Source organism: Pelecanus crispus, chromosome 4 (genome assembly GCF_030463565.1).
Source record: "Pelecanus crispus isolate bPelCri1 chromosome 4, bPelCri1.pri, whole genome shotgun sequence".
NCBI lineage: Eukaryota > Metazoa > Chordata > Aves > Pelecaniformes > Pelecanidae > Pelecanus > Pelecanus crispus.
In genome coordinates, this window is record NC_134646.1 from 56,162,082 (window position 1) to 56,186,961 (window position 24,880).

At 43.7% G+C, this 24,880-nt stretch overlaps 1 protein-coding gene across 1 annotated transcript in view; it reads right to left on the minus strand.

Moving 5' to 3' along the window:
* KIT (KIT proto-oncogene, receptor tyrosine kinase) overlaps window positions 1-24,880 on the minus strand; it is a 56,513-nt gene that overhangs the window by 18,010 nt on the left and 13,623 nt on the right. Inside the window, exons 2-7 of the mRNA XM_075709157.1 lie at window positions 18,979-19,218; window positions 15,055-15,333; window positions 11,414-11,550; window positions 8,584-8,743; window positions 5,550-5,739; window positions 4,717-4,832 (exon numbers count right to left, since the gene is read on the minus strand). Of these exons, the coding sequence (XP_075565272.1) occupies window positions 4,717-4,832; window positions 5,550-5,739; window positions 8,584-8,743; window positions 11,414-11,550; window positions 15,055-15,333; window positions 18,979-19,218 (1,122 nt within the window). The remainder of the gene's footprint in view (window positions 1-4,716; window positions 4,833-5,549; window positions 5,740-8,583; window positions 8,744-11,413; window positions 11,551-15,054; window positions 15,334-18,978; window positions 19,219-24,880) is intronic.

The following is a 24,880-nucleotide window of genomic DNA, read 5'->3' on the forward strand; positions in this document are numbered from 1 at the left end:
TCCCGCCATGTCCTGCACCAGAGCTGGTCCTACACTTGTTTCAGGAGCCACTGCTTCGAGCATGGCAGGAAAACAGAGCGATCAGATGGACTTTACAGTCATTAGGCCAATGTCATAGGCTTCAGCCAAGGGCACCACCAACACAGCAAGATGTTTTTCTGGGAGAAACTTGGCATTAGAGGCCTTATTTCCCGTAATTACCTTAGCTTCCTTGCAAAATCACCCAAAAAAAGAGAATGGGAAAAAAACAGGTTATATTCCAATGATGCTGCTCACCCAACAGGTACAAGTTAAGAGTCCATTATCAGTTAATGTAACTTTACAGAAATGTAAGATGAACTTCTAATATCCTAGAAAGTTGTGAAGCTGTATAGACTACAGTGGGAAAACGCAGATTTATTTCAGATAAAATCCACGTACAAAGACTGCACGGCGTTAGTTTTTAATGAATATTCGACTTGCTGATTAAATTAGAGGCAATAAAGCACATGTATATTCTCAATCACATAGCATCTCCTCATGACTCATATTACAGGAACCGAATGTTCTTTCATTTCTAAATCCGCATGTTGTGTTTTATGCAAACACCAAGAACCAAACATTGTTTCAAAATGTTGAGATGGATTATCAGCATTACTCATTTGGTGAGGAACTTTTTGATAGCGCACAGCATCTCATCCAGCCTCAGTGCTCATGGAATACACATAATCCACTTTTCCGAAACTCCTATCAAAATAGTTGGATTGTGAAATTGTAATTACCTAATTTATTACCCATGTGCAAGCAATTTGTTTAGGTATATGCTATATGTAGGCAATGCTACAACGCAATGTAGCAACTCAAGAAATGAGAGAAATGAAAAGTCACGTATAAGAGAAGAATGAACATTAAGCCCCGGAAAAAATATTGATTCGGGCTGCATCTAATGCTTTGAGTGAGGGAAATGAAAATGCCCATGTTAGTCAGGCTTTTTTCTGCTGTAAAAAACCAGTGCAATAAAAGCCTGTCTACATGGCCGTAAGTCCACGGGGACTCATCCTGCAGCAGCGGAGGGAGACGAGAGGCTGCGCAGGGTTAACGCCTCCGGCAGCCCAGCGGTGAGGGGTCCAGCCCTGTGCCATGGGAAGCTGAGCTGCAGCAGCTTTGTGAGAGCAGCTGACCTGAGAGCAGCTCTACCCGTGACGTGAGGTCCCTGGTGAAGCGCTTTGATGTGGCCATGAGCGTGACCAGCCTCTCGCCACCAGCACAGAGCACTCCCAAGCCTCCCTGGCTCAGAAAAAATTAAGGGATGCGTTTCACTTGCGGCAGCGAAGAGCCCCCCCCCCGGCTGCGTACCCAAAGGGATTGAGGCGGCCGGTACCACCGGCACCCCGGGCTGCGTGTCTCAGCACCTGCACCCCTTTCTGGCAGCCAGAGCTTCTTCCTCATCCACTGGCACAGTTGCTCCAGGGCATGCTGGAGCAAAGACGGACTGGCTTTGGCAAACAGATGCCAAGCTGCCACCCAGCATCTTCTTTAACAGACATTTTACTGTGCTAGATTTTACGACTTTCACTGCCTAATTACCCCTGGTATCAGACAGGCTCTTAATGACTAGACTTTGCTTACTGTTTTGACTTTAACCCTTTAAATACCTAACTTTTCATTATATTGCTTGGCATGTGTGCATATTGCCTTCCATAATCAGTCATTAAATGTCTTAAACTTCTAATTTCACTATGTTTATTAACTGCTTTTCAGCTTTTATTAATGTTGATTTTGAATGTAGCAAAGAGGATTTATCCTGTTCAGTAGGAGGCCACCCCTATCTTATCTCAATGGTCTGTATAATAATGTCGTGCATTTAATTGCTTTCTACTACTGATTTACTTTTCTTCATCATTAACAAAGCATTCTCTGTCACTGCAGTCAAAGAGAGAGGGCCTTCCTCCTGGAGCCACATTTTCTGGATCAGAATGAATCTTTTTATAATATCACAGTGACTCCTCGTTTGTTCACGGCATATTCCAATGACAGTAAAACCTCTGAGCTTGATCTATAACGCCGTGACCAGCGTTCTCTTTGCAGCATGAGCCCCAACTGCATAGGTAATATTTTCTTGACTATAATTAAGCCCAGATATTATTTTGCACTAAACTCAGATACTAGTTAGAAGATTGCTCCACTAATTGCTAGATGGACTGCACCTTGCCACTCTGGAGATTTCTACAATTTCTTAATTGTAACTCAGTTCACTATGCTGCTTGTCAAGTTGTAATTTTCTTTTTGGCTCCTAATTTCAGAGCTCCTTCCTTCCTTACTTTATGTCACATTTACTATGACTGACTACATTATATTTTTTTTTAAGCAATTTAGTATTGTTTCAGATTAGCATATGCAATTACTAAATGTGTTTAACTCCAAGGCAAGTATTTCTGCACAGGGTTTTTCGTGTCTTTCAGCAAACGCTTCAGGATCGACTGTTGTTTATGTGAAGACATTCTCCTGATTATGAATCCTGTTTTACCTGTTTGATTACTTTCTGCTGATTACTTGCCCAAGCCAGATGTGTAAACATCATGAGCTACATCCCAGCAATTTATGCAAAAATCCCCGCTGACAACAATGCCAGGTCAGGACGCACCATTAGATCAGGATCTGACCCACCCACAGATGACTGACCTTTGGCAGTTACTCTGCTACGTCAAATAATATGGTATGTTGTCGTGCAGTTTGTGTTTCGTACCTAGCTGATAAGCATTTTCCAAGCCACTGAAAACAGGTTATTTTTCTTACAAACAAACCCGTAGAAGAATCAATCTGTTTCATCTCTTCTTTTCAAAATGAAAAAATATTTGCAGGAGCTTAGTCCAAGTGCCAAAAGAAACTCTTCTTGAGTCAAGTGTGTCAAATCCATCTGCTTCAGCAATGCCTGCACTCCGCCCAGAGCTGGTGTGCATGGTAACATGGGCTCTGCTGACACGGTTTAAACGTCTTCATTGCATCCCAAGGCTGATCTTACTACTTACAAAACCAGTAGTTGAAGCAAGAGGGGAGAAGACTGAATGCTGCTGGTTGCACAGACAAGACATTCAGAAGAACTAAGCCATCCGTGCTCCCTCCTGCCTTGGCCATGCTGCTTCACCATGCTGTTCTTAGTCTGGTTTCCTAACCATGAGCCACAGGGGTTTTCAGCTTTTATCAAGTAACAGATTCCTCAAAAGGGGCAACACGGAGCTCTGCACCGAGAACGGACACCTGATAATGACAAAACTGTGGGTTGGGGTTTTTTTCAGTTCTTGTGCCCAGACTGCTCCCAAGCAGCCTGCAGAGCCTGGGAGAGGTGGGAGGCCCACAAACAGCCCCTTGCTCCCAGCATACATATGATGCTGCAAGTCAGAAAACAGCATCCAGCCTCATGTGAACTGACAGTTCCACAGGCAACCTGCAATTTCTCCCATTCCTTCCCAGAAATTAAACTTCTGGCTCAACAATTTGCTCCACTAATCTGTAAAATAGTACAGTTATCCCTCATGACTGTAACCCACACTCATCCACAGCGGCAAAGGACATCAGAGGTCACCAATGCCCTCATCTCAGAAATCACAGCTAGGAAACGGAAAAGGCACAAGCATAAAAATCACAGCATTCACAGATGAAGGAAGAAATGCCATGTTCTGAAAGGAACCCAAGTGACATTTCTACACCCAAACTATGGCATTGCTAATAGTGATGCTGCAAATGTTGACCTTCAGTGATAAATGAGAAGAATTCAGAAATTAGTATCTAGGATTTTGTGCATTTGTGCAGCCCTCGATAGTCCTCCTCTACATAAGCCTGTGCCCAGAGAAGGACACAGTGCCGCTGAAGCACAGCAGCAACACAGAACTGTATTTGCAGCACATTCATTCACTTTCTATACAGTTCCTCCTGCTGGGCTTGAAGGCATCATTCTCTGCCTCGCCTTATTTTCTCCAGTTTGCCTGCAGTCGCCTCCTGGTTTAATTTTCCTTAAGCTTGGCCTTTAGCAGCTGCCAATATTTGTTTGCTGAGAGCATGAAATGCTCTAACAGGAGGGCTCTTCAAAGGAGGACAGGGTTTCCTGAAGGTTTCATTGAATTCATTTTGAAATTTAGCTTTTGTCTTGAAGAACACTGTTTGGAACTGAGACTGATGCTCTTGTTTTACAAGCATGTCCCAAAGACGACAGCACACGTATTTGGAAATCTATGCAGATTTCTCTAAAACAATGGTGATCTATATTATTATACAGAAGGATTTAGACACCAAAAGGCACAAGTGAATAATTCTTTCAAACTTTGCATCCAACTCAAGAAATTAAAGACAACTAATAACAACTTCTCTGCCAAAAATGCAAATTATAATCCCCGTATATCTCGCTCCACCTTAAATTATCAAACGTTTATGGTACACGCTTATTTTTGAGATAGTCTTTCCAGGTGCTACAGTTTTTTTCCTGTATAAACTATCTATCTGCTGTCCGGTAACCTCTGGAATACGTTCGTTAGAATGGAAGGTCATGCTGGATAGTGGGTGGATTTGTGTAAGTACTCTGCACTTCTGTATCTTGACATTTAAATAGTTTTCTAGCATGTGCTTCACTTCAGAAAACCTCTCATACACTGAACCACAGTGTGACATCTTGCGCATACATTATGTTGTATAAAATACAATGACTGTGATAATGAAATATTTCAGACTGTTCACTTTACTTACTTTTCACATAGACATTAAATGTTACAGAGGAGCTGGCATCAGAATTGGACACAAAAAATGTGTAAATGCCTCCTTCTGTTCCTTTTAATCGGGTAAGGTGAAGTTCATTTGTATAACTGTAAAGAAAAAAATTAAGCATTACTGATGCTCATAACTTGCGGTGAACAGGCAATTGCTGCACGGAAGCTAAGGAGTGAATCATTAGCTCACCGCCTTCTTCTGCAGGCACTGTCCATGCCGACACTCTTATCTTGCATTACGACTGCCTTTGCACTACAGCATCCGAAAGTTTTGCCACTTCTAACACCCACAAAGTGCGCCTGGGTGACAGCTCAGCACCAGGCTCGGACCCCGTGCACACACCACTGCCTGCTCCTTTTCTCGCTGAGGAGAGAACCCAGATACACAACCCAAGCCACACGTGCTAGGTGCTACACTGGACTTTTGGAGGACCAGGGCTCAGGAGAGAACAGTGCACAGCAGAAATAAAAGCATAAGCTTTTGCCCAGAGCACTGGGCTCTGCTGTGATGGTGGAGGGAGTCTCTGCACACAAACAGCTTTACATTCTTATTTTTGCTTATTGGGCAGGAATGGCATCTTGTAGGTGCGTCGTGAGTTTGTGGCCCACTGGTCCTCAGATGGTGTGGTTAGCTCAATGCTATTCTAGATCTAGGTTAGCAGACTTTGCACCGTTTACTGTGGTAAGCCACGCAGACTACGAGATCTTTTATAATCACAATTTTCTCACCGTCTCCACTTTCGTCTTTCCACAGCAGACTGTAGTTTGCTGTTCCAAAGTGAAATCAATAGCACTTACAGTCATTCATATTACCTGTTGTTGCCCACAGTCTTGAACTTAACATAATGGTCTGATGAATTCTGTAATGTTTCGTTCATGTACATCCAGACTTCCTCCTTTGGTTTTGGATATGCCTCATATTCAACTGTTAGATTTCCATTTTGTCCTGCATTTATATCTATTGTGGTATTCATTGTTGCAAACAAACGGACAAATCCTTTAGCTGACGGCCATAAGAGGAGAAGAAAAACAATTTCAGGGACATTCAGAAGATCGTCAGTACCCTAACCACACTTAAGACTACTCGAAGACCTAGTGATCAAACATCCAACTGCAAAACAGGAAACCTTATCTACAAAGCAGAGCTTGAACCCTCACCTGCCAAAACCAAGGCCACTAGCTATGTATAGCAATGAGGCACAGGACTTAAAGCAGCCTTGAGTGCCTTAACAAAAATAATTCCATCTTCTGGTGACAAATAGCCTCTATTTGCTTTTGGAAAAATGCAAGCATGTGCTTGCTTTTACTCAAGTATTTACATTTTTCCAAAAATCAGAGTTGCTAAATGTAAGGTACAAAAGAAACACTAAGAAAAAAGCAAGATAAATTGATCACTTATAACAATAAAGTAGAGTATTTCAGGTTTCTTTGTCAAGTGTAATTAAGAATGACATTACAAATGAAGCTATTAAAAATTGTTATTAGAGAAAAATGTGCTAAGTCCACAGACCTGGATGCCAATAGTCTTAAACTAAGGCTTTTCTGTGCATCTACTGCTGGGTCTTAATCTTTTATTTGGCAAATACCATTTATCATTGTGCAGTTCCATTCCAAAATATTATGTGGAGCAGCATCCTTACTGCAATGGGTTTAATTTCATTAATAAACTCATCAGTTTCAGGATTATTCACTTTGAAAAGACAAATTTTTCAGTCCTATTACACAAATTCACATGGGAATTATCAGTTTGACAGGCAGATTGCAATTACCAGGAAACACATTTAGTGAGAGAGCTTGAATTTAGACTGAAAGTCAATCTCGGATCCCTGCTTCTTCCCACTTTCTCGTAATCAAACTGCTGTGGCCAGCTGGGCACCTGAGCTCGGGAAAACCAGAGCCAGCAGGGCTTGGTGAAAGCATATGGAGCTGCCAGAGCACTTGACAGATGCTTCGGAGAAGAAAGGATGAAGTTAAACTCACAGCAGGCAGGTATGGTCTAAAATGCTCTCCATCATTAGAAAACAGAAAAAGGTTTTAAATCCAGAAGCTGAAGACTTTTAGTTCCTTTGCAGAGCTTTTTTCTATTTTCTGTATAAACACAGGATCCCCTGTGCAACCTAGATTCAAAATCGGACCCAAGAGCCTGCAAATAAAATTCTGATTGTGCGATCAGTCCCTGAAATGGTTCTAGAAACCGTTTATGATTAGCTAAATCCACTGCTTAAAAAAGTAATTAGGAAATTTACCAAAAATACCCATTATTTCTTGTAACATGTTTGGCTAATGTTAAAGCCAGAACGATTTAGAAACAGATACAGTTCCAGGATCTCTCCAGTACATGCCATACACCACTTCCCAGGACCCTGGGAGCTGGCATAGTTCAGATAAATATAGTCAGTTTGACAATGAATGGTGAAAGGCAACCAGGAGACAGAGTTTATTTTATTTTAAGTCAAATTGGAGAGGCTGGGGAGAGAAAAGCATCTCGAAAAGGAAAGACTTCAGCTTTTCTCTGATTTTTTTATTAAATCAAACTTTGCATTTTACTAAATACAAATTTGTTACTTTATTTTCTACTTTTTATAATGCTGTGCTTTATTTTAGTCCCCAGACCTTCCAAATTCAATCCTTTTTAAAGCCACATTTGCATACGTTGTAGTCCTAAGAATCTCTGTAGTTAAGAACTTCCCTCTTCTTATAATAAAAGCTTTCATATTGTTCCCCGTGGGTAAAAGATTTTCTTTCATACTTCACACTGTTTCACTCTTTTACATATTAATTTAGTCTCTCCTGTAAAAAAATGAGGAAAACATCACCATTATTATAAGCCCTACCCCCTCGAATGGCAGAGCAAGGTTAAAGACACTCAAACCTCTGCCACTCTGCTGAAGATCTGACCCACATAGGTCAAATACTTCTGTTTTCTTTAAGTTACTGGGGAAAGCAAAAAAAGAAATGTTGCAGAAGTATCTGTGCAACAGAAAAACAAATTTGAAAAGGAAAAAAGATCCAAGGCTACCCTTCCCTCAGTTACTGCACCCTTGAATGGTGAGGAACTGAAACAATTTCAGCCAACTACGCAGACTTCTTCAGAATGATCTTATTAAGTATACCAACATGTCCTTAATTGGTTTATCAAATTAGCAGGTTTCAGCAGCTTTAAAATTCAAATGGCACTGTGTGTCAACCAAGTTAATATATAGCAGACTCTAAATGAGTCTGTTATTAAACCAGAGGAGGGAGGGAGTTCACTCACTGTTAAGAGACATGATCCAAAACCTGTGGAAGTGAAGGGTAGTGGGTTTACCACGAGGGTGAACTCTGGAACATTTCATGTTGTCTATGCAGACTGCAATGTTCCTCGTGGCGTTATTTTAAATAGAGGTACACATATAGCTTCTACATAAAAAACATTGACACGCGGATGTCAGCGAAATTTTCTGTGCTTGGCAGGCAAGTATTAAAGATACGCTTTGTGCTTGCACTGCCAAATTACTTAAGCATAGGGATAGTACTAGGCAAAGGTAAATTACTTGCTTCATTAAGACTGGATTAAATTTAAAATTAAACCAGGAAGCATGAGACAAACCAGAGAGATGGAAACACTGTTGGATGTTTTTTCTAACATCACATTCCAATAACATGCAAAGGGTTGTAGAAATTAAAGTAGTCATACACACCACACCACTTCCTCAGCCATTCTATATGATACCAGTCAGCAATAAACTTTTAATAAAGCAACTTCACTCACTGAGGTTTGGGGGAAAGGAGAGAGGTGGAAGGGAAGTGTTCTCACTTTCTACCTTCCGTTCTTAGAAATGTTAAGATTTCTACAAGAACTACTTACCTAGTGCTTTCAAGGTTACTGTGGCATTGGTTTTTCCAAAAGGGTTTTCTGCTTGGCATGTGAATTCTCCAGAATCATTAACTCCCACTGAACGGATGTTCAATGTTAATTTCCTTTCGTATCCATAATCACCCAAATTTCTGCTTTTGCTTGTAACAATCTGTCGGTAAAAAACAATTAACATCTAAAACACTGTGTATGCAGCATCTTTCCTAGATAAATTAAAAATAGAAGTAATTATAACTTTGCTATATTAATATTCATAACTTTAAACCGGAATAATAAGCCAGCATGACAAACCTGTCACTAGAATCCCTCCATGCAAAACAAGTGTGTGATCAGCTGTCTTTGGGAGATAATGTCCTCTCCTAAGTCCTATCCCCTCCCCTTATTCTTTATTTTTTTCCTCCTCAAGCTCCACTGCGAGGCAAGAACATGTGTGTGTGTGTGCGCGCGCGCGTGTGTGTGTTCACCTGCCCCGAGAGAGCCCAATGGGAGAGATCAGCCCTAGCCACAAAGCTGAAACTCTAATTTCTTTGAATATTTCAAACATACAGAGAAAAGACTGTGGTGCCCAAGGTCAGACCCAGCTCACTCTGGCTAAATTTCTAATGCTGATGAAGGTGAGGAACCGACAGAAGGTTTTATTTGCACTAACAACGCTTCTAGCTGTAGGGCTTGATGCAAAATGAACACTGGGTGTTGACTTTCCTAATGCTCAGAAGCTGCAGCTATTGTAAAAAGTCATTGCAACTCTGAAGTGTGTTTCAGCACTCAAGTGGTGCCTAAAAATCACTGATCTCTCTAGCTGTTGCAATGCTTCCCAGTGAATGACAAGAGAGGATTTAAGGTGCTGGAGCTTCATTTTAAACTGGTCACTCTATGCCCCGAGCCCGTGGCACCTCCTCATTGCAGACATACTGCAGAGAGACCTGCTCATGGCACGCTTTTGCTCCGGAACCCACTCTGCAATCCAGATTTATTAATCTTACAGGCAATTGGAAACTTCATTTTCTTTCCAAAGCGTTGAGTATATCATGACTCTATGCCTACGCACACGTGCTGGAACTAAAGAAAAAATAAATGCTTTGAGGTGTTGACTTTACTTTCTGTGAGAATGCCTGGTGTGGTTGGAAAGACTGATAAATTTACACTGATTAATCCACATGCAGACCTGGACTTGTTGTGATTTTCTAGCAGAATGATTTCAATCCTTGGAGATGCCAAGAGGTTCTAGATAAATTTAATCTTCTCAACACATCTGGGGTTCCTCCTGAACTATAATAATCACAAATAGCAGTTTGGTTTGTATGGATGTGCTTGCTTATAACAAGTCTCCTAATTTTCAAAAGTGGTGATAATTTCAGTCATACAAGGGAAGTGTTTTGGCTTTTTTTCCTTTGACCTGCTCAGGACAAAATGTAATTCTGCATCTATATACACATGAATTTTATGTATTCTGTTTCAGTGCCAAATTTAATTTGATAGTCAATATTTAAAAGATAGCATTCCATGCTATTTACCGGAAAGGTCAAACTTATTTGGTCAAAAATATTTTCCTCATGGCTTTTACTCATAAAATGAAAAGTGATAAAGCACAAAAACTTAAGGAAAGACCCTGATTTCATCACACTGTAACAAACAAAACAGGGGGAACAATAGAAGAAATGAAGTTCTCAGATGAAGGACTTGTAGTTGACCTTGGCGCAGGACCAAAAGCCTCATCTGCATGTCCCATGCTGCCTTCCAGTCATTTAGATCACCTCAACCCTTGGAGCTGTGAGGTGGGATTTCTGGAGCAGTGAGCACTTAGTGGGAGCAGCTCTGCCAGAGCCAGCAGATTAGCTAAGCATGGCACACCCAACCCCAGGGAACGGGCCTCCCGTTCGCTCTCTGCCCGAGGAGATGTGATTTATCCAAACATCACAGCATCACAGAAGCCTTTCTTTCCATACACACATGGACTGCAGATTACGTATTCTAGTCACTACCATTACCAGTAAAAGACCAGCCAATTAGCATGGGAACATATACAGCATGAGTTACTAACAGGTCTTCACAAGGGCTTTTAATTCATTTAAATTTCAGGGTATACCCAGAAGACCAAGAAGCATTCTTAAAAACAAGCCAGTGCCTCCTGCTCATTTCAAAGGCAGAGCTGGCTGCACACTGGCTGACCAGGGGAGGGAATCTCTCTGCCCCTCGTCTGCAGAATAGCTCCACGGCCAGTAACGAACTCTCCTGGAGCACTTAGCCTACCAATAATTTAATTTGGTGATGCCAGGCAGTAACTTCATCTATCACTACAGACAGAAGCCAGTTCACTGGTTCATTTTTCAGAAGTTTCCCAGTTGGTGAGGCACACCATGTAATTTAAATGAATTAATCATTCCTGCGAATGCTTACTACTATTCCTGTCACATACAACCCTATGCTAATTAGCAGGTATTTTACTGTTAATGATAACGACTAGAATATGTAATTTGCAGTCCATGTGTTGATATTTGCAGCTCCCATTGATTGCAATGTGATGTGTAGGCACTCCGTGCTTCCGTATTTAGGCAGCCCAACAGAGGTCACCTAAACTTCACATTGAAGAGCCTAACTTTAATTTCTGTTTGGGAAGAAAAGCCTGTGTGGTTGCTTTTCCTCCCGCACGGGCATGGGACAGTTGTTGCTGACCCCTCACCAGTCTGTGGGATGCAGGACCTTTGGAAATGCAACAAAACCAAACTGATACAGCATCAAGTATCCAAGACAAGCACGTGAATGTCTACAGAGAGTTTGCGTACTATGCTGAGGTATACATGATACAACTAAAGGAACTCACCCCACTTTTGTGAGAAATCCAACTAGCTTGTACGCTGCTATCCACATCCGTGATTATGCATGTAACTTCAAATTCTTCCCCTTCTTTGAGAAGCTCATAGCTTTTGGATAAGGTGATGACGGGAAGAGTTTTGTGAACTGGAAAACAATTCAGAAGTGCGTTACTTTTCATTAGCTTCAGAGCTTCCAAGGAGGGATAAAAATCAACAGTCATTAACTTTCCAATAAAATTTCAGGCCTCCGAGAGGTGTTTAAATTTCTTTAACATATTACACAGTTGTTCCTTTACAACAAGCACATTTCTGCTTCGATCTCCCTTCAAATTACACTTAAAGTTATATTATACTTGTTAGAGCTTAGCAACTTGCATGAAGAAACTTGAACGATGTTGAACCATCAATGAGACGATTCATTCTACGGACTGTGATTAAAAAGTTGCACTCTGTAACTGAAAACATGGTGAGGATCAGCCACTGAAGAACCACAGCCTAGCATTAATTGCAACTTTTAATTACAAATGACTACAGCTGATGTGAAGTACTGTCTGACAGATCCCTGAAAAGCCCCTGATGGACAGCCTAGGAAGGACAGGTACACTTCAAGGACTTCAGCACACCTGCCTCTGAGAGCACCACAACCTGTGTTCACGGTGAGGGTTCAGAGGTGGCTGGAGCCAAGACCGTGGACAAGTTCGCCACCCAAGACACAGGTGGTTGCAAGCAGCCATGGGCTAGCTGTACCCCTGTTCTGCTTTGGGGTGTTTTTTGTCAACAGTCAAGTATATTTGAGGACTGGGTGTCTCTTATCTCTGCAAAGCTCTTCAGCTCTTCCTGTTCCCTCCACAGTTTTTTTTTGTTTTCATCTTTTCTTCAAATTTTCCTCATTTATGAGACTCCAATGAACTTCCCACTAGGGTTTTTATGCAGGAAGACTCACTTTCAAACCATGAATGCAACATGTATCAGATAAGGCCTTCCAGACTCTCTTCCTGCCTCTGACACAGGCTTTGTAGTTGTCTTAGGTAAATTATAAGAAACTTAGGAAAATGTTATGCTTTTCAGCCATTGATACTTTAACAATAATGTTTTCCTCATGTTCTACAGAAGAGAACAAAGAAACATGTTTGCTCTCTTCAGATATAAAGGCTCACATAAAATTCCCCTCCCGGCATTCAGGAGTACCCAAGAGACAGGAGGAAGCCGGTGCAGAAGGCATGCTGTGTTCTCACCCGCCTGCAACATCTACAGACAACCAAAAAAAAGCCGCAAGGCCATAAAGCCCCTCATTGTTTTGAGAATGGCTGGACATAAACACTCCCTGTGCTATCGTAGTAGGGCTGGTGTATGTCTGAGTACACCTGCACAGCTTCCTGTTTCATGGATGCCTCTTCTGTCTTTCTGCACCAGAAACTCAAGCCTGGGGGTCTGAGCACCACGGTTATGATCACAAAAACAATGCCCACCAAAGGGTCTCCAACACACTTAAGTCTCCAGCCAAGGAGATGGTAGGAGTTTTACCTGATGAACTTGACAAGGATTGAACAATACAGCACAGTAATTACGACACCGGGGATGACAATACTGCTTTACTGCTGATGGTCTTCAGCAGGTGCTTCCATTTACTGCATGCTTTCCCCCAGATGGAGAACACGGGCAGAGCGCCCAGGTCCCGTGGGCCACCTACGGCTGCCCACCATCAGTGGGCCGCTGGCGATGGATGCCAGGTCAGCACCCTCCCATCTGAAGTCACTGCTTTATCGAGCGAGTACAGACCTATCCCATAAAAAACATGAACAGTCCAATACTATGCATTCTCCTGTGTCAGAGAAATGTCAGTTATGTCAATCCACTGCTTGGTTTCTTTGGCCATCACTGAAAAAACAGTTGGGAAAAAAAACCCCTTGTTACAGAACCAACAACAGAGACAGCAAGAACGGACTTGATTTTTGTCATCAAAGGAGAATGCCAGAGATGCCTGTACCGATTAAACTTTTGTTCTCTTAGTTGAAATTTAGTATTCATTAAAATTCACTATATGACAGTTTGCAGAACACCAGGAAAAAGACTTCTTCAATTTGCCAGAGCAAACTGCACACTTGAGATGGCCTCTGCTGCCCTGCCCCACCACGAGGAGCACGGCACCGGGCAGGTCACACAGCCCTGGGCAGGTCACACAGCCCCAGCCGTGGAGCAAACACCAACGTGTCCCCTCATCACACCGCAGGGTAGACCTCCTTCACCAGCACAAGGGGCAATGCCGGTGGTGGCCTGGCCTCAGCGCCTAGCGCCTGGCACAAAACAGGCAGCGGGGGGAAGCACACCAGCCCGATGGCCCCACCTGCACACCCCCTCCTCCGGCAGCAGCCCTGGCAGCACCGCTGCCACGGCATCGCTGACGGCTTCAGGCCTCTGAAAGCACACACCCAACCAACACAGCCCCTATCTGCCCCTCTCCTTTCAACAACAAAAACCCAATGGGACACCTTGGCCATGTGAACAGAAATGCACTTGCAGCCAACAGAAACTCCCGGTGCACAACCTACACATGGGCACGGACAGGGGATGCTCCCTCCCCAGACCTTACTGCAGCCTTTGCATTGCACACACGCCTAGCGGGGACGCGCTCTCACCTGCAGCAAGGGGTTACTTCATTCAAAGAGCCCCAGAGCAACACGGAGAATAAACTAATTTACTTGCCCCTGAGGAAATGCCAAGCCAGCTTGGCTTGCTGAACCGCTCCCTCCACTTCCCTCCTGGGCATTTATACAGTGGATTAACGACACACGGCGTAACCTAGGCTCCAAAACGCCCAGACAAAACTAGTCTGTAATGTACTGCACAGCCAGGCATCGGGCTTCTGCTCCTTCCCAAACCCATTTAACCACCCAACCCTAGGGCACAAGGGCGCAGGAAGGTCAAAGTTAGGGCATCATCAACAGGTTTGCAGAGCTAAGTGGTGCATCTGGCAGCTCAGCCACAACGCATTCCTCATCATGATCTGGGCATGTGGTTGCTGTTGTGACCATCCTCACTCATGAAGATGGAGACAAACAAGGGCCCTCTGCTCCCCCAAGCTCTGCCTCTCCACTGAATCCCTATTCTTCAATGCCATCAATCAGTTCCTCCTGCTGTCACTTGTGGGTATCAGACTTGTGTTGTGAGTCAGGCACCCAAATCTCCACCTTGCCTGCACAAACCTGTCCAAACCTTAGGGCACTGGTTCGTCCTCAAAGTTTAACAGCACAACCCACATTTATTAGACTGGTGAAAAAAACACCTGGAAATCACCAGGAACAGACAATAAAAGTGATCATGGCCAAGCCTGCTCAGCACAGCCACAAGCCAAATGTCACAAGATCGACTTGTGCCCCAACACAACTTGCCCAGAACAAGCTTTCTAGGCCCACCACCCTCCTCTGGACTGCCTGCAGTAGTCACAAGCACCACAGAGCAATATCCTGGTGCTCAAGCACATCTGGCTTTGAGGAGAAGATTCCAAAAACCTCCAGAGGAGACCACCACCTCCAGCCTCCCCATGACAAGGTCAGGACACAAGGTGATGCTTCACAGCACTTCCCATCAGCTCCTGGGAGATAAAGGGGAAAATCAGGTGCTCCACAAGAAGGTGAAAATCCTGTGTTACCTGGCCTCACATTCAGGAAAATGTGCTCCGATTTTTTCTCAACTCCGTTGTGCTTGGCCAAGCACTGGTAGCAGCCCTTAAATGACCTCTGTACGTTCTTTATAACGATGCCTTTCTGGGGATTGGGAATGAACGTCATATTTTTGGGGAGAGGTTTGCCATCACATTTTCTCAGCGTGAAATTTGAAACATCTGGATCTGTTAGCGGGCACACTAGCAGGATGTCACTGTCTTCTTTTCCATAGATCAGAGAATCAACAAGGAAGAGCACGTTTGGATCTGTGAAGAAACACAAAGACCTGTCAGAGAAGCTGACATTGCACAGGGAACTTCTGACTACCCTAACTCTGCAACTGGGCACTTACATTAAGGAAAGTTTTACATTCAGCCAGTAAAACCGAGTATTACCCAATTCATGTTTACCAAGAGACAATAAATTTCATTTTAAAAGAGCAGCACAACGGGAGATGTGCAGTAGTATTCAATACCAGACACACTAAAGAATCATGTGCACTAAAAATAATCTTACTGCTTTTTTATTTGGAGATGGATTTTTTTTTTGCCTTGTTTAGCTCCAAACCCTCCACCCTCCACCCCCCAGCAACAGTAAACAGATTTTCACAGGCCATTAAAAGTGATTTGCTTTTAGCTAGTGGCAGGTCTGTAAGGTTTCATGCCCACAGGAGGATTTTGAAGAAATTTATGAGCAAATGGAAGTTGAAAAGCACCTAAATTATGGTTTTCACTTCTGTAAAATACATAATCTAAATAAACACACATTGTTACCAGAGGAAGCACCAAACAACTTTTCTCTCTCTCTCTCCCCTCCCTGAAAGCAGAGGTTATTTTTAGCCTCCTTAGAAAAAACTGGGCATACAAACAGCGTATCTGATTGAAAAATTGTCATGTAATGTTTCACGAGGTAACTTTTGTAAAGCATTTCATCTCAGCCAACCAAGACACATACAGTACTTTAAACTTTTACAACCAAAGTTGAAGTCCATGACAGCTGATGACCTTGAAATGCTAAGAACCTCACCATTAATAGCAAACACAAAAATAAAGGATGGTGTGGTGACAAACACTCTGTAAAAGCTTATTTCAGCTCCCATCTGCCCCTCCCTACAGAGTAGCATGAATTAGAAATGTAGAAACAGAGGGAAAAGTTTTCTTTCTTTTTTGCAAACTGGCTTCATACAACTTGAATGATTAGAGATGAACAAACCATGACTTAACAGGGAAGACTGAGAGAATTTGGTTAAGATGATGGACAATGTGCATTTGGCTTAAGACAAGAAGTACCAGGCTGAAAATGAAGCATAGGACATTTACATAAGCAATTAGGAAATGCTAAGTCGAAGGTTGCTCATAACTGAACAGAGAAGTTACTGGCTGGTTTCTACCTTGGAGTGAGGGTGTAGTTTTAACCTCATTTGATACTGCCACCCAAGAAGCCCCCACAAACTAAAAGCTTTGAAGCATCAGTCCAGAACTAGAGGATGGAGACTACTAACAAGTGCAAAAGTAAAAGATGTCTGAACAGAACCAAAGTGTGATGTTTTGCGCACGGAGATACTTAGAGAAATTCTATGAATAGCTGTCACTCCTGAGCTGGAAGAGCAGTGGACTAGAAGAGCTCATCTAAATGTCCCTGCTGACAGAGACTTAACTGATCGGTTTCCTCTCAGCCCACTTTTTCTCCAATATGGACAGAGCCAAGATATCTTCACTGTACAGAAAGTATGGCTCCCTAGGAAAAAAAAAGACATTTTTGAAAATAGAAGAAAAGAACAAAGACCTGTTTCACTAATAGCTGGAAATGCAGGGAGGGCCTTGGCTGGGGGAAGCAGAATTGCTGAGGTGTTCCCCTCCCATCTTCCATCCCCCTCTGGAAGGGAGACATCACAGTGAGAAGACATGAAAGGATTTGCTGTAGGGAATCCAGGCACAAACAAGGCTGCTCATGGTCATGTTCTTCCCTTCGCGGCTTTCCACCCCAGGTACATCTTGGGTAGCACTTGCTTTCTGGGCATACCTCAGGTTTCCAACACAAGATGTGGTCGTGCTTATTGTTGCTTGTGTCTGAAAAGACTGGAGATCAAAATCAAGAGATTTTTCTCTCTTATGTAGGTGTCTGAACTAGCTTGATCTTCACTAAACTTGCCTGGATAGGGACACAAACTGCTTCTATAGACACAACACAGGCACTTTCTGCCAAAGCAGAAAGGTGAAAGAGGTAGGCGCCTACAGTCTGTCAACACTGTGTCATCCTCAGTCACAGAAGCATAGAAAGTTTGTTTTTAGTAGATCCAGATGGATGTAAGAGATAAACAGCTGCCACCATTTTATGTGCCACGTGGGACTGCACAGCATTGAAGTTCTTGGTCCTGTTCTCTCTTCATTCCCAGCTTTACAAGCAGAAAGCGCAGGGGGTGCTTGTGGCAACCCCACAAGCAACTGAGCTCATGGCAGCATCTTCAAGGTGATGTAAGATGTCATTAAGCCACGGCCTACTGCAAAATGATGGCCAACCTCACAAACATACTTATTTTACTGCCAGGAACTTGTCAAAGTGAAGCTTGCACATTTTTCACACAATTAAGGCAAAGAAATTAACAACATGTTGCATGAGGGCCACACAACTTCTCTGATGCTTTGGTAATCATGCTCAGTGGAAGGGAGAGTTGCCTGCTGTCGTGAGGTGAAGGAGTCACTCATGTAATGGAAGGCACAAACATCTCTATAATCACAGCTGTCTGGGATAATTACCATGACCTTCAGGAAAACAGTCATGGTAGATAAAGTCAACAATGTTTGTCACATATAGATAAAATACATGCCAGATTTCCTTTAGTCATAGTCTCAGAGAAACACAGAAGGTCAAGAAAACTCATCTATGCTAGCTGCATGGCTATTTGGGCAACTCAGGAACAGTTAAAGGGCCACTCTTTAAATTGTGTGGTCACAATGTCAGATATCTTCCCTGGGGAAAATACTCTTCACTGTGCTGTGCTGGTATCTCCCTGTCTTGGAGAACAACCTTGCAGTAATTCTCGAAGGACTGGCACGGTTCAGAGGAGGCTCTTTGAGGCAACGCCTGTTGGACAAAGAATGCTGTCTCCAAGAAAATGGATGCTGTAGGACTTTTTCCCATCAACAGGTAAGACAGACCACCAGAGCTATGTGAAGGAGAAGCAAAATAACTGTCTTCCTTGGAAAGGAAAAGGGAATGCAGGTATGGTAAACTGTCAGCTTGAGGGCAGCTGATGAAGCCACAGATCAGGAGCCAACAAAAGAAAAGAAATCTGAAGAAAACACTGGACGAAGAAGAAGGGTAATAAAGGATTGGGAAAATGTGTCAGCGCAGAGGCACTTTTTTTCCCATCTGGGACATTTCTGACCAGTCACAAGATAGATCAAGAGCTGGAGGCAGAGGAATCATTGCTACCTGCTGGCTTAAGCCTGAGAGCACGGCCTCGAAAAGCCAAATCCTTTAGCTAACTGCCTCAATACATCAAGAGCTTGAGACCAAACCTTACATGACTCCATACTGATGGATGGCATGGAATTAGAAAGACATTTCTACATACTGCTTGCTTCCTCACAGTACAACTGACTCGTACAACTGATTCAGGTCACTTCACTTAGCTTCCAGAAAGAGCGCTCCAGTATATTTCACCACAACACAACAGCGCTGTAAAGAGAAACCCATCCAGAACTTTGCTCTGGTGACAAAAGCCATTGCAAGCAAAGCTGGGAGTGAGTTTTCTTTCTACTAGACAGGGAAGAAGATTTCTTCTATCAGACTGTGTTCTCCCTCTGTACCTCAAATTCATTCCCTCCTCCAGCATTTACTGTGCTATTATTTTGGGAGTGGGAAGTGGGGGGGAGGAAAGCAAAAATAATGCCTGCACTGATACTTACCTTTAACAAAAACATAAAAAGAGGTAACAATACTCCCTTTGCTTTTGCATATGTATCTGCCTATGTCTCTGACTGTTGCATTTTTGGTGTACCACTCTTTCTCATTGGAACTCCCTGCTTTTGCCGATGGGTCTGAGTTCTGGAAATTCCAAGTCACGGGTCCATCCTCGTTGCACTTCAGCCTTAATTCCTCCCCTTTATTCACAACCAGTGAAGATTCTTCATGGGGCAGTGAACCACCTGGCAAAAAAAGGCACAAAATACAATGCCTGTCAATACAACACTCTCTTTTTTTCTGCAGCGAAGTTGTTATTTATAGTTGTCTATATGCAGTTAATATTTTGGGAGTTATTTCTTAAAAATACTAAGCTGCAGTGGCACTGTGCAATTCTACAGACACCTTTTGGTTTGTAAGACCTTTGGCACACAGAGCAAATAACCACCGCAGACGGAAACTGGCCTTTAAAAAAACATTTGAAACTAGTTTCAGATGCACCAGTTTCTGCAATGGTTTGGCTTTTGAATGGGAACAGACCCAAGCTATTTAAAAATTAAATTCAAGAACATATGAGCCTGATTCTACATGGCAGCACTTTTAATCGTTCTTTGTCATTTACTCAGTATGTTGCCAAGAACTAAAGTTTCCTTGCTCAACAGTTATCTTTTTTTAACCACTCTCTCATGTATTCAGAAGCTCCACTCACAGTCTTAGATTAGAAGTGTCCAGTTTAATGAAAGCATCAGTACATGTTTTCCATACTTATTTCTTTAGTTGAAGTGCCAATTTGTCATCTCTTTACCTCCAAAAAAATTTATGCAAAATATTCTTCAAGCTTCCACCCCAATACTACCAAATTATTTTACTGAGGTACCAATCTCCTAGTCACCAAAGCTGCTCTAAATGACCTCGTAGCTTCTCTTTCACTAAACATACCATGACACAACTTTTTAAAAGTTCTCAGAAAATAAAGCTGTGTAAAATCGGCAGCCTCAGTTTACAATTCCCAACTACTTCCCACTTTACACTGCGTACTTGGAGAAAGAAGCACATACAGGCTTCTCTGGCTCCACTGTTAAGTTAAAGCTGGGGATTGCTGAGTTAGCACACAGACCTGATGTGGAAGTCTTCGTGAACCTACAACATGGAGCTCATAAACAAAAACGCATATAAATTCTCACTACTATGGACCTACTTGAACATCAGAAGAACACACACAAATATTGAGGTGGTCTTGCAGCAACAAACCTCCTCTTTCAGAGTAGCTCTTTAGTCCTACAAGTAATCCTTAGCTTACAGTAACTGTGCTGCTAGCTGATGTCCTTCTCATGTGAAGCACAGTTGTACAAGATTGTACAACATCCATATGTAGTAGCAGAGTCATGTCACTGAAAATACTACTTGCATTCAAAAACACACTCTGCGTCTGCTTTCAGAGGCTGAATTTCCCTACCCACACAGATAACAACAGACGTTCAAGCAAAACAATCGGATAATCATTTGGGATGAGATTATATACTCCAGACTTAATTCACTCATCTCACAGCTTTAGTTGTTCTTAAAGTATATAGTGGATTAAGACCAGGTCAGGTAACTGCTCCTCTTCCTGACAAATCCACCACAGAGTAGGAAGCAAAGGACGATCAGACCACCTGCAAAGTCTAATTACTTTGTTTGTGGCCTGGGTTTTGGAGGGAGCCCTCATTCTCTCCCTATCTCCCTCCCATGAAGCTTTATTTATCAGTGCTAAACCCAACAGGCAGTCATTTTTCCAGCACCACCAGAAATTTTCCACATGAGGTCCACCAACCCTGCATATACGCCTCCATGACTGTATGCATAAACAAGTATCCTAGAAATAATAATTGCCAGGAAAAGGCAGGAAAAGAACCACTTTTAATTTCAAATCTGCTACCTCAGAGTGCAGGTGTGAGCCTGAGCCGTGACACAGCAGCTCAACCGAGGAGAGTGAAAGTCCAAGGTCTCAGGAGCACAGGTCCCAGCCAGCAGTGGCTCTGCAGACAGGAGAGCTGGAAAAACCCTTTGCCTGGGACAGAGGGGGGCCTGACAGCAGGGTAAGGAGAGGCAAGGAGACCTCTGATTTGCAAACCCCTCAGATCAGAGAAAGCAACTTTCAGCACGTTCAGAAGGCAGAAGGCAAAGACCTCTGAGAAGGTCTCATGAAAGACCATGCAAGTTCTTCACGGGGATGTCTTTGGAAGACTTCTCTGCTGCTTCCCCCAGGCCATGGGGTTCTTCAAGCGACAGATGACATGAGCTGCACAAAACAGCAAACATGCAATGCTGTGTCCCCACTATGGTGCTAGGTCCTCAGACGAGTCACAGAAGGCTGGGAAAGGAGAAGACTGGGACATCCTTCACTGGCATCACTCCCTGCCTGCAGTGAGCAAGGTCTCAGCCTGGCCCCTGCCAGGGGAGGTACGTGTGCGGCCAGGCTGGGACAACCTCCACTGTCCACCCCCTGCCCCACCACGAGGAGCACGGCACCGGGCAGGTCACACAGCCCTGGGCAGGTCACACAGCCCCAGCCGTGGAGCAAACACCAACGTGTCCCCTCATCACACCGCAGGGTAGACCTCCTTCACCAGCACAAGGGGCAATGCCGGTGGTGGCCTGGCCTCAGCGCCTAGCGCCTGGCACAAAACAGGCAGCGGGGGGAAGCACACCAGCCCGATGGCCCCACCTGCACACCCCCTCCTCCGGCAGCAGCCCTGGCAGCACCGCTGCCACGGCATCGCTGACGGCTTCAGGCCTCTGAAAGCACACACCCAACCAACACAGCCCCTATCTGCCCCTCTCCTTTCAACAACAAAAACCCAATGGGACACCTTGGCCATGTGAACAGAAATGCACTTGCAGCCAACAGAAACTCCCGGTGCACAACCTACACATGGGCACGGACAGGGGATGCTCCCTCCCCAGACCTTACTGCAGCCTTTGCATTGCACACACGCCTAGCGGGGACGCGCTCTCACCTGCAGCAAGGGGTTACTTCATTCAAAGAGCCCCAGAGCAACACGGAGAATAAACTAATTCACTTGCCCCTGAGGAAATGCCAAGCCAGCTTGGCTTGCTGAACCGCTCCCTCCACTTCCCTCCTGGGTATTTATACAGTGGATTAACGACACACGGCGTAACCTAGGCTCCAAAACGCCCAGACAAAACTAGTCTGTAATGTACTGCACAGCCAGGCATCGGGCTTCTGCTCCTTCCCAAACCCATTTAACCACCCAACCCTAGGGCACAAGGGCGCAGGAAGGTCAAAGTTAGGGTGTCATCAACCGGTTTGCAGAGGAAAGGAACAGATCAGAGGTAGCATTGCATAGATTAATGTCATAACTGACCTTCTAAATGAGTGCGGATCTGTCAAACCATATACATCGCTGTGATGTGTGCAAATGCTGACGGGTGCTGCAGCAACAAACCCTTCCTCTTCTGAAGACTGGCTCTGCGGTCCTACAAATAACCATTGCCCCATGGCCCTCTAATGCATACCACAGTATTGCACAGTTGGACCGGATGTATAATAGCCATGCCTGTGCCGGGGGGAACATTTCTCAAAAATCAACACCACCTGCATGCAAAAACACACTGAGTCTGCTTTCAGAGGCTGAATTTCCCTACCCACACAGATAACAACAGACGTTCAAGCAAAACAATCGGATAATTAGTTGGGATGAGGTTACATACTCCAGACAATTCACTCATCTCACAGCTTTAGTTATTCTTAAGGTATATAGTGGATTAAGACCAGGTCAGGTAACTGCTCCTCTTCCTGACAAATGCACCACAGAGTAGGAAGCAAAGGACGGTCAGACCACATGCAGAGTCTAATTACTTCATTTGTAGCCTGGGTTTTGGAGGGAGCCCTCGTTCTCTCCCCATCTCCCTTGGATGAAGCTTTATTTATCAGTGCTAAACCTAACAGGCAGTCCACCAGCGCCTGTTTTTCCAATGCCACCAGAAATCTTCCACATGAGGTCCACTAATCCTCTACACAGACTCACATGACTGAACATATAAACAAGCATCCTAGAAATAATAATTGCCAGAAAGATTAAGAAAAACATAATTTCATATTTTTATGCAACGTTTGTGACTTTTACCTACTCTTTCCTCTAGCACTCATCATACCCATTCAGGTTAGGAGTTCAAAATTTTTTAACGCTTATTATCAGGACTATTTAGCAAGTTGGTGAAAAGTTTTTAAAGGTGGTAAACAACACAGCAGAGCATGGCTCCATCCAGAGCACAAGGTACGTGTTACGTACTGGAGCTGAGGAAAGAAAGGCGTAGAGGAAACAAGCGCACTGTGGCAAAGCCACGATATTCCAGTTGAAACCATCACTGACATTTTGAGACAATCTTGTTATGGTTCCTTTATGCAGCCTACAAATTGTTAGCAAAACAGTTTACAAATTGAGTTAATGCCTTGTGCAAAGGATTCCCACAATCTAAAGTTTTTTTCTATTGCCTTCTGAAAACAATGTTTCTTCCAAGAAAAGTATGGCAGTGTAAGAACAGGTTGTAAATGCAAGAACTATCAGATGCGCTTAGTATTAAGCACCTAAATATCGCCTGTCTTTAAAAGATAAGAATTAAAATGGGTGCTTTAGGAAGATGGGAATTACTTTGTATCTCCTTTTTGGAGGCATAGTTAAGTAACGGAAATCTGAGAGTTTAACCAACAACTTGTAATCCAGTGCACTAATCCCCACAGCATGTGTCCATCTGCTATCTCTTGATCTTTTCTCAGACTGCTAACACCTCACACCCAAGAATGCTCCATTTGTACCACGCCTGAGGCAGGACAGGGCTCCTCCTGGCCCGCTGGTGCTCTTGCGCACTCCAGTAACACAAATCATGAGCATAACTGTGACTAACACTAATAATCTGGGAATCAGTTGCGTTGTCAGGATACATGCCAGGGATGGTAAGAGATCTCCAAGTGCCAAACCCCAAGGGATATGGAGTCTGGTGTCTCCTCCCAGGGCTCCACGTCCACCCCAGTCAGGACCATGACTTTACCAATCACCAGTGTGGTTGTAAACTCTCTGAGCAACAGGATGGAGGAACCCATGGCTGCCTCCACTGAAGATTTCCATGCGTAGGTGTGCATCCTTACTCTGTTATCTGACCCACACCTGGGCATGCCTCCACGCTCTCCCTACCTCCTTATACCTTGGAAAAGGAGGTGGACCACTACCTCATTAATTGGCTGAGTGTCACCACCTCTGTGAAGCCCACCTGACCACAGGGACCCCACAGGACATGGGGAAGAGAGGAAACCCATCCTCTGCCGCCATGGCTCCTGTGGGCTAGCGGGGGCAGGTGATCCCAGTGATCCCACTGTTGGTCAAGGGCTGTAGATCCCACTGCGAAACATCCAACTCTCTCCATACACTGCATAGCCAGAGTACCACACTGGGGTTCTGGATGACCCTCGAGAGTTGTTATCAAGGGCAACTAGCAGGTAATTATTTATGCTAACAGAGTATGTTGATAATGGCAAATATTTAATAATTAACAATACATTTTAAAAAAAATTAAAATATATATATAAAATAAATTGCAAAGCCTAGAGTTGCACAGCCCAAGACCCATTTTGGATGTTCTAAATTTGTGTCCCGCAGCTGAAGAGAGTCACTTCCACTATCCTAGCTTCTCCTTGTAATATAACAAATCAAAGTTAAAAACTACAATGCTCAGATCACTTGTGAACAAGGTTGTGTAACTGAAAAAAGAAGCAGAATATATGAATATATTACAAGCAGCTTCCTAAGCCCTAAAAATGAAGGGGGAGGGAGGAAAGTGGGGGAGTACAGCAGTTGTGACTTCTGCATGCAGAAGAAACATCTGGAAAACCGGGCTGGAGGAATTAGA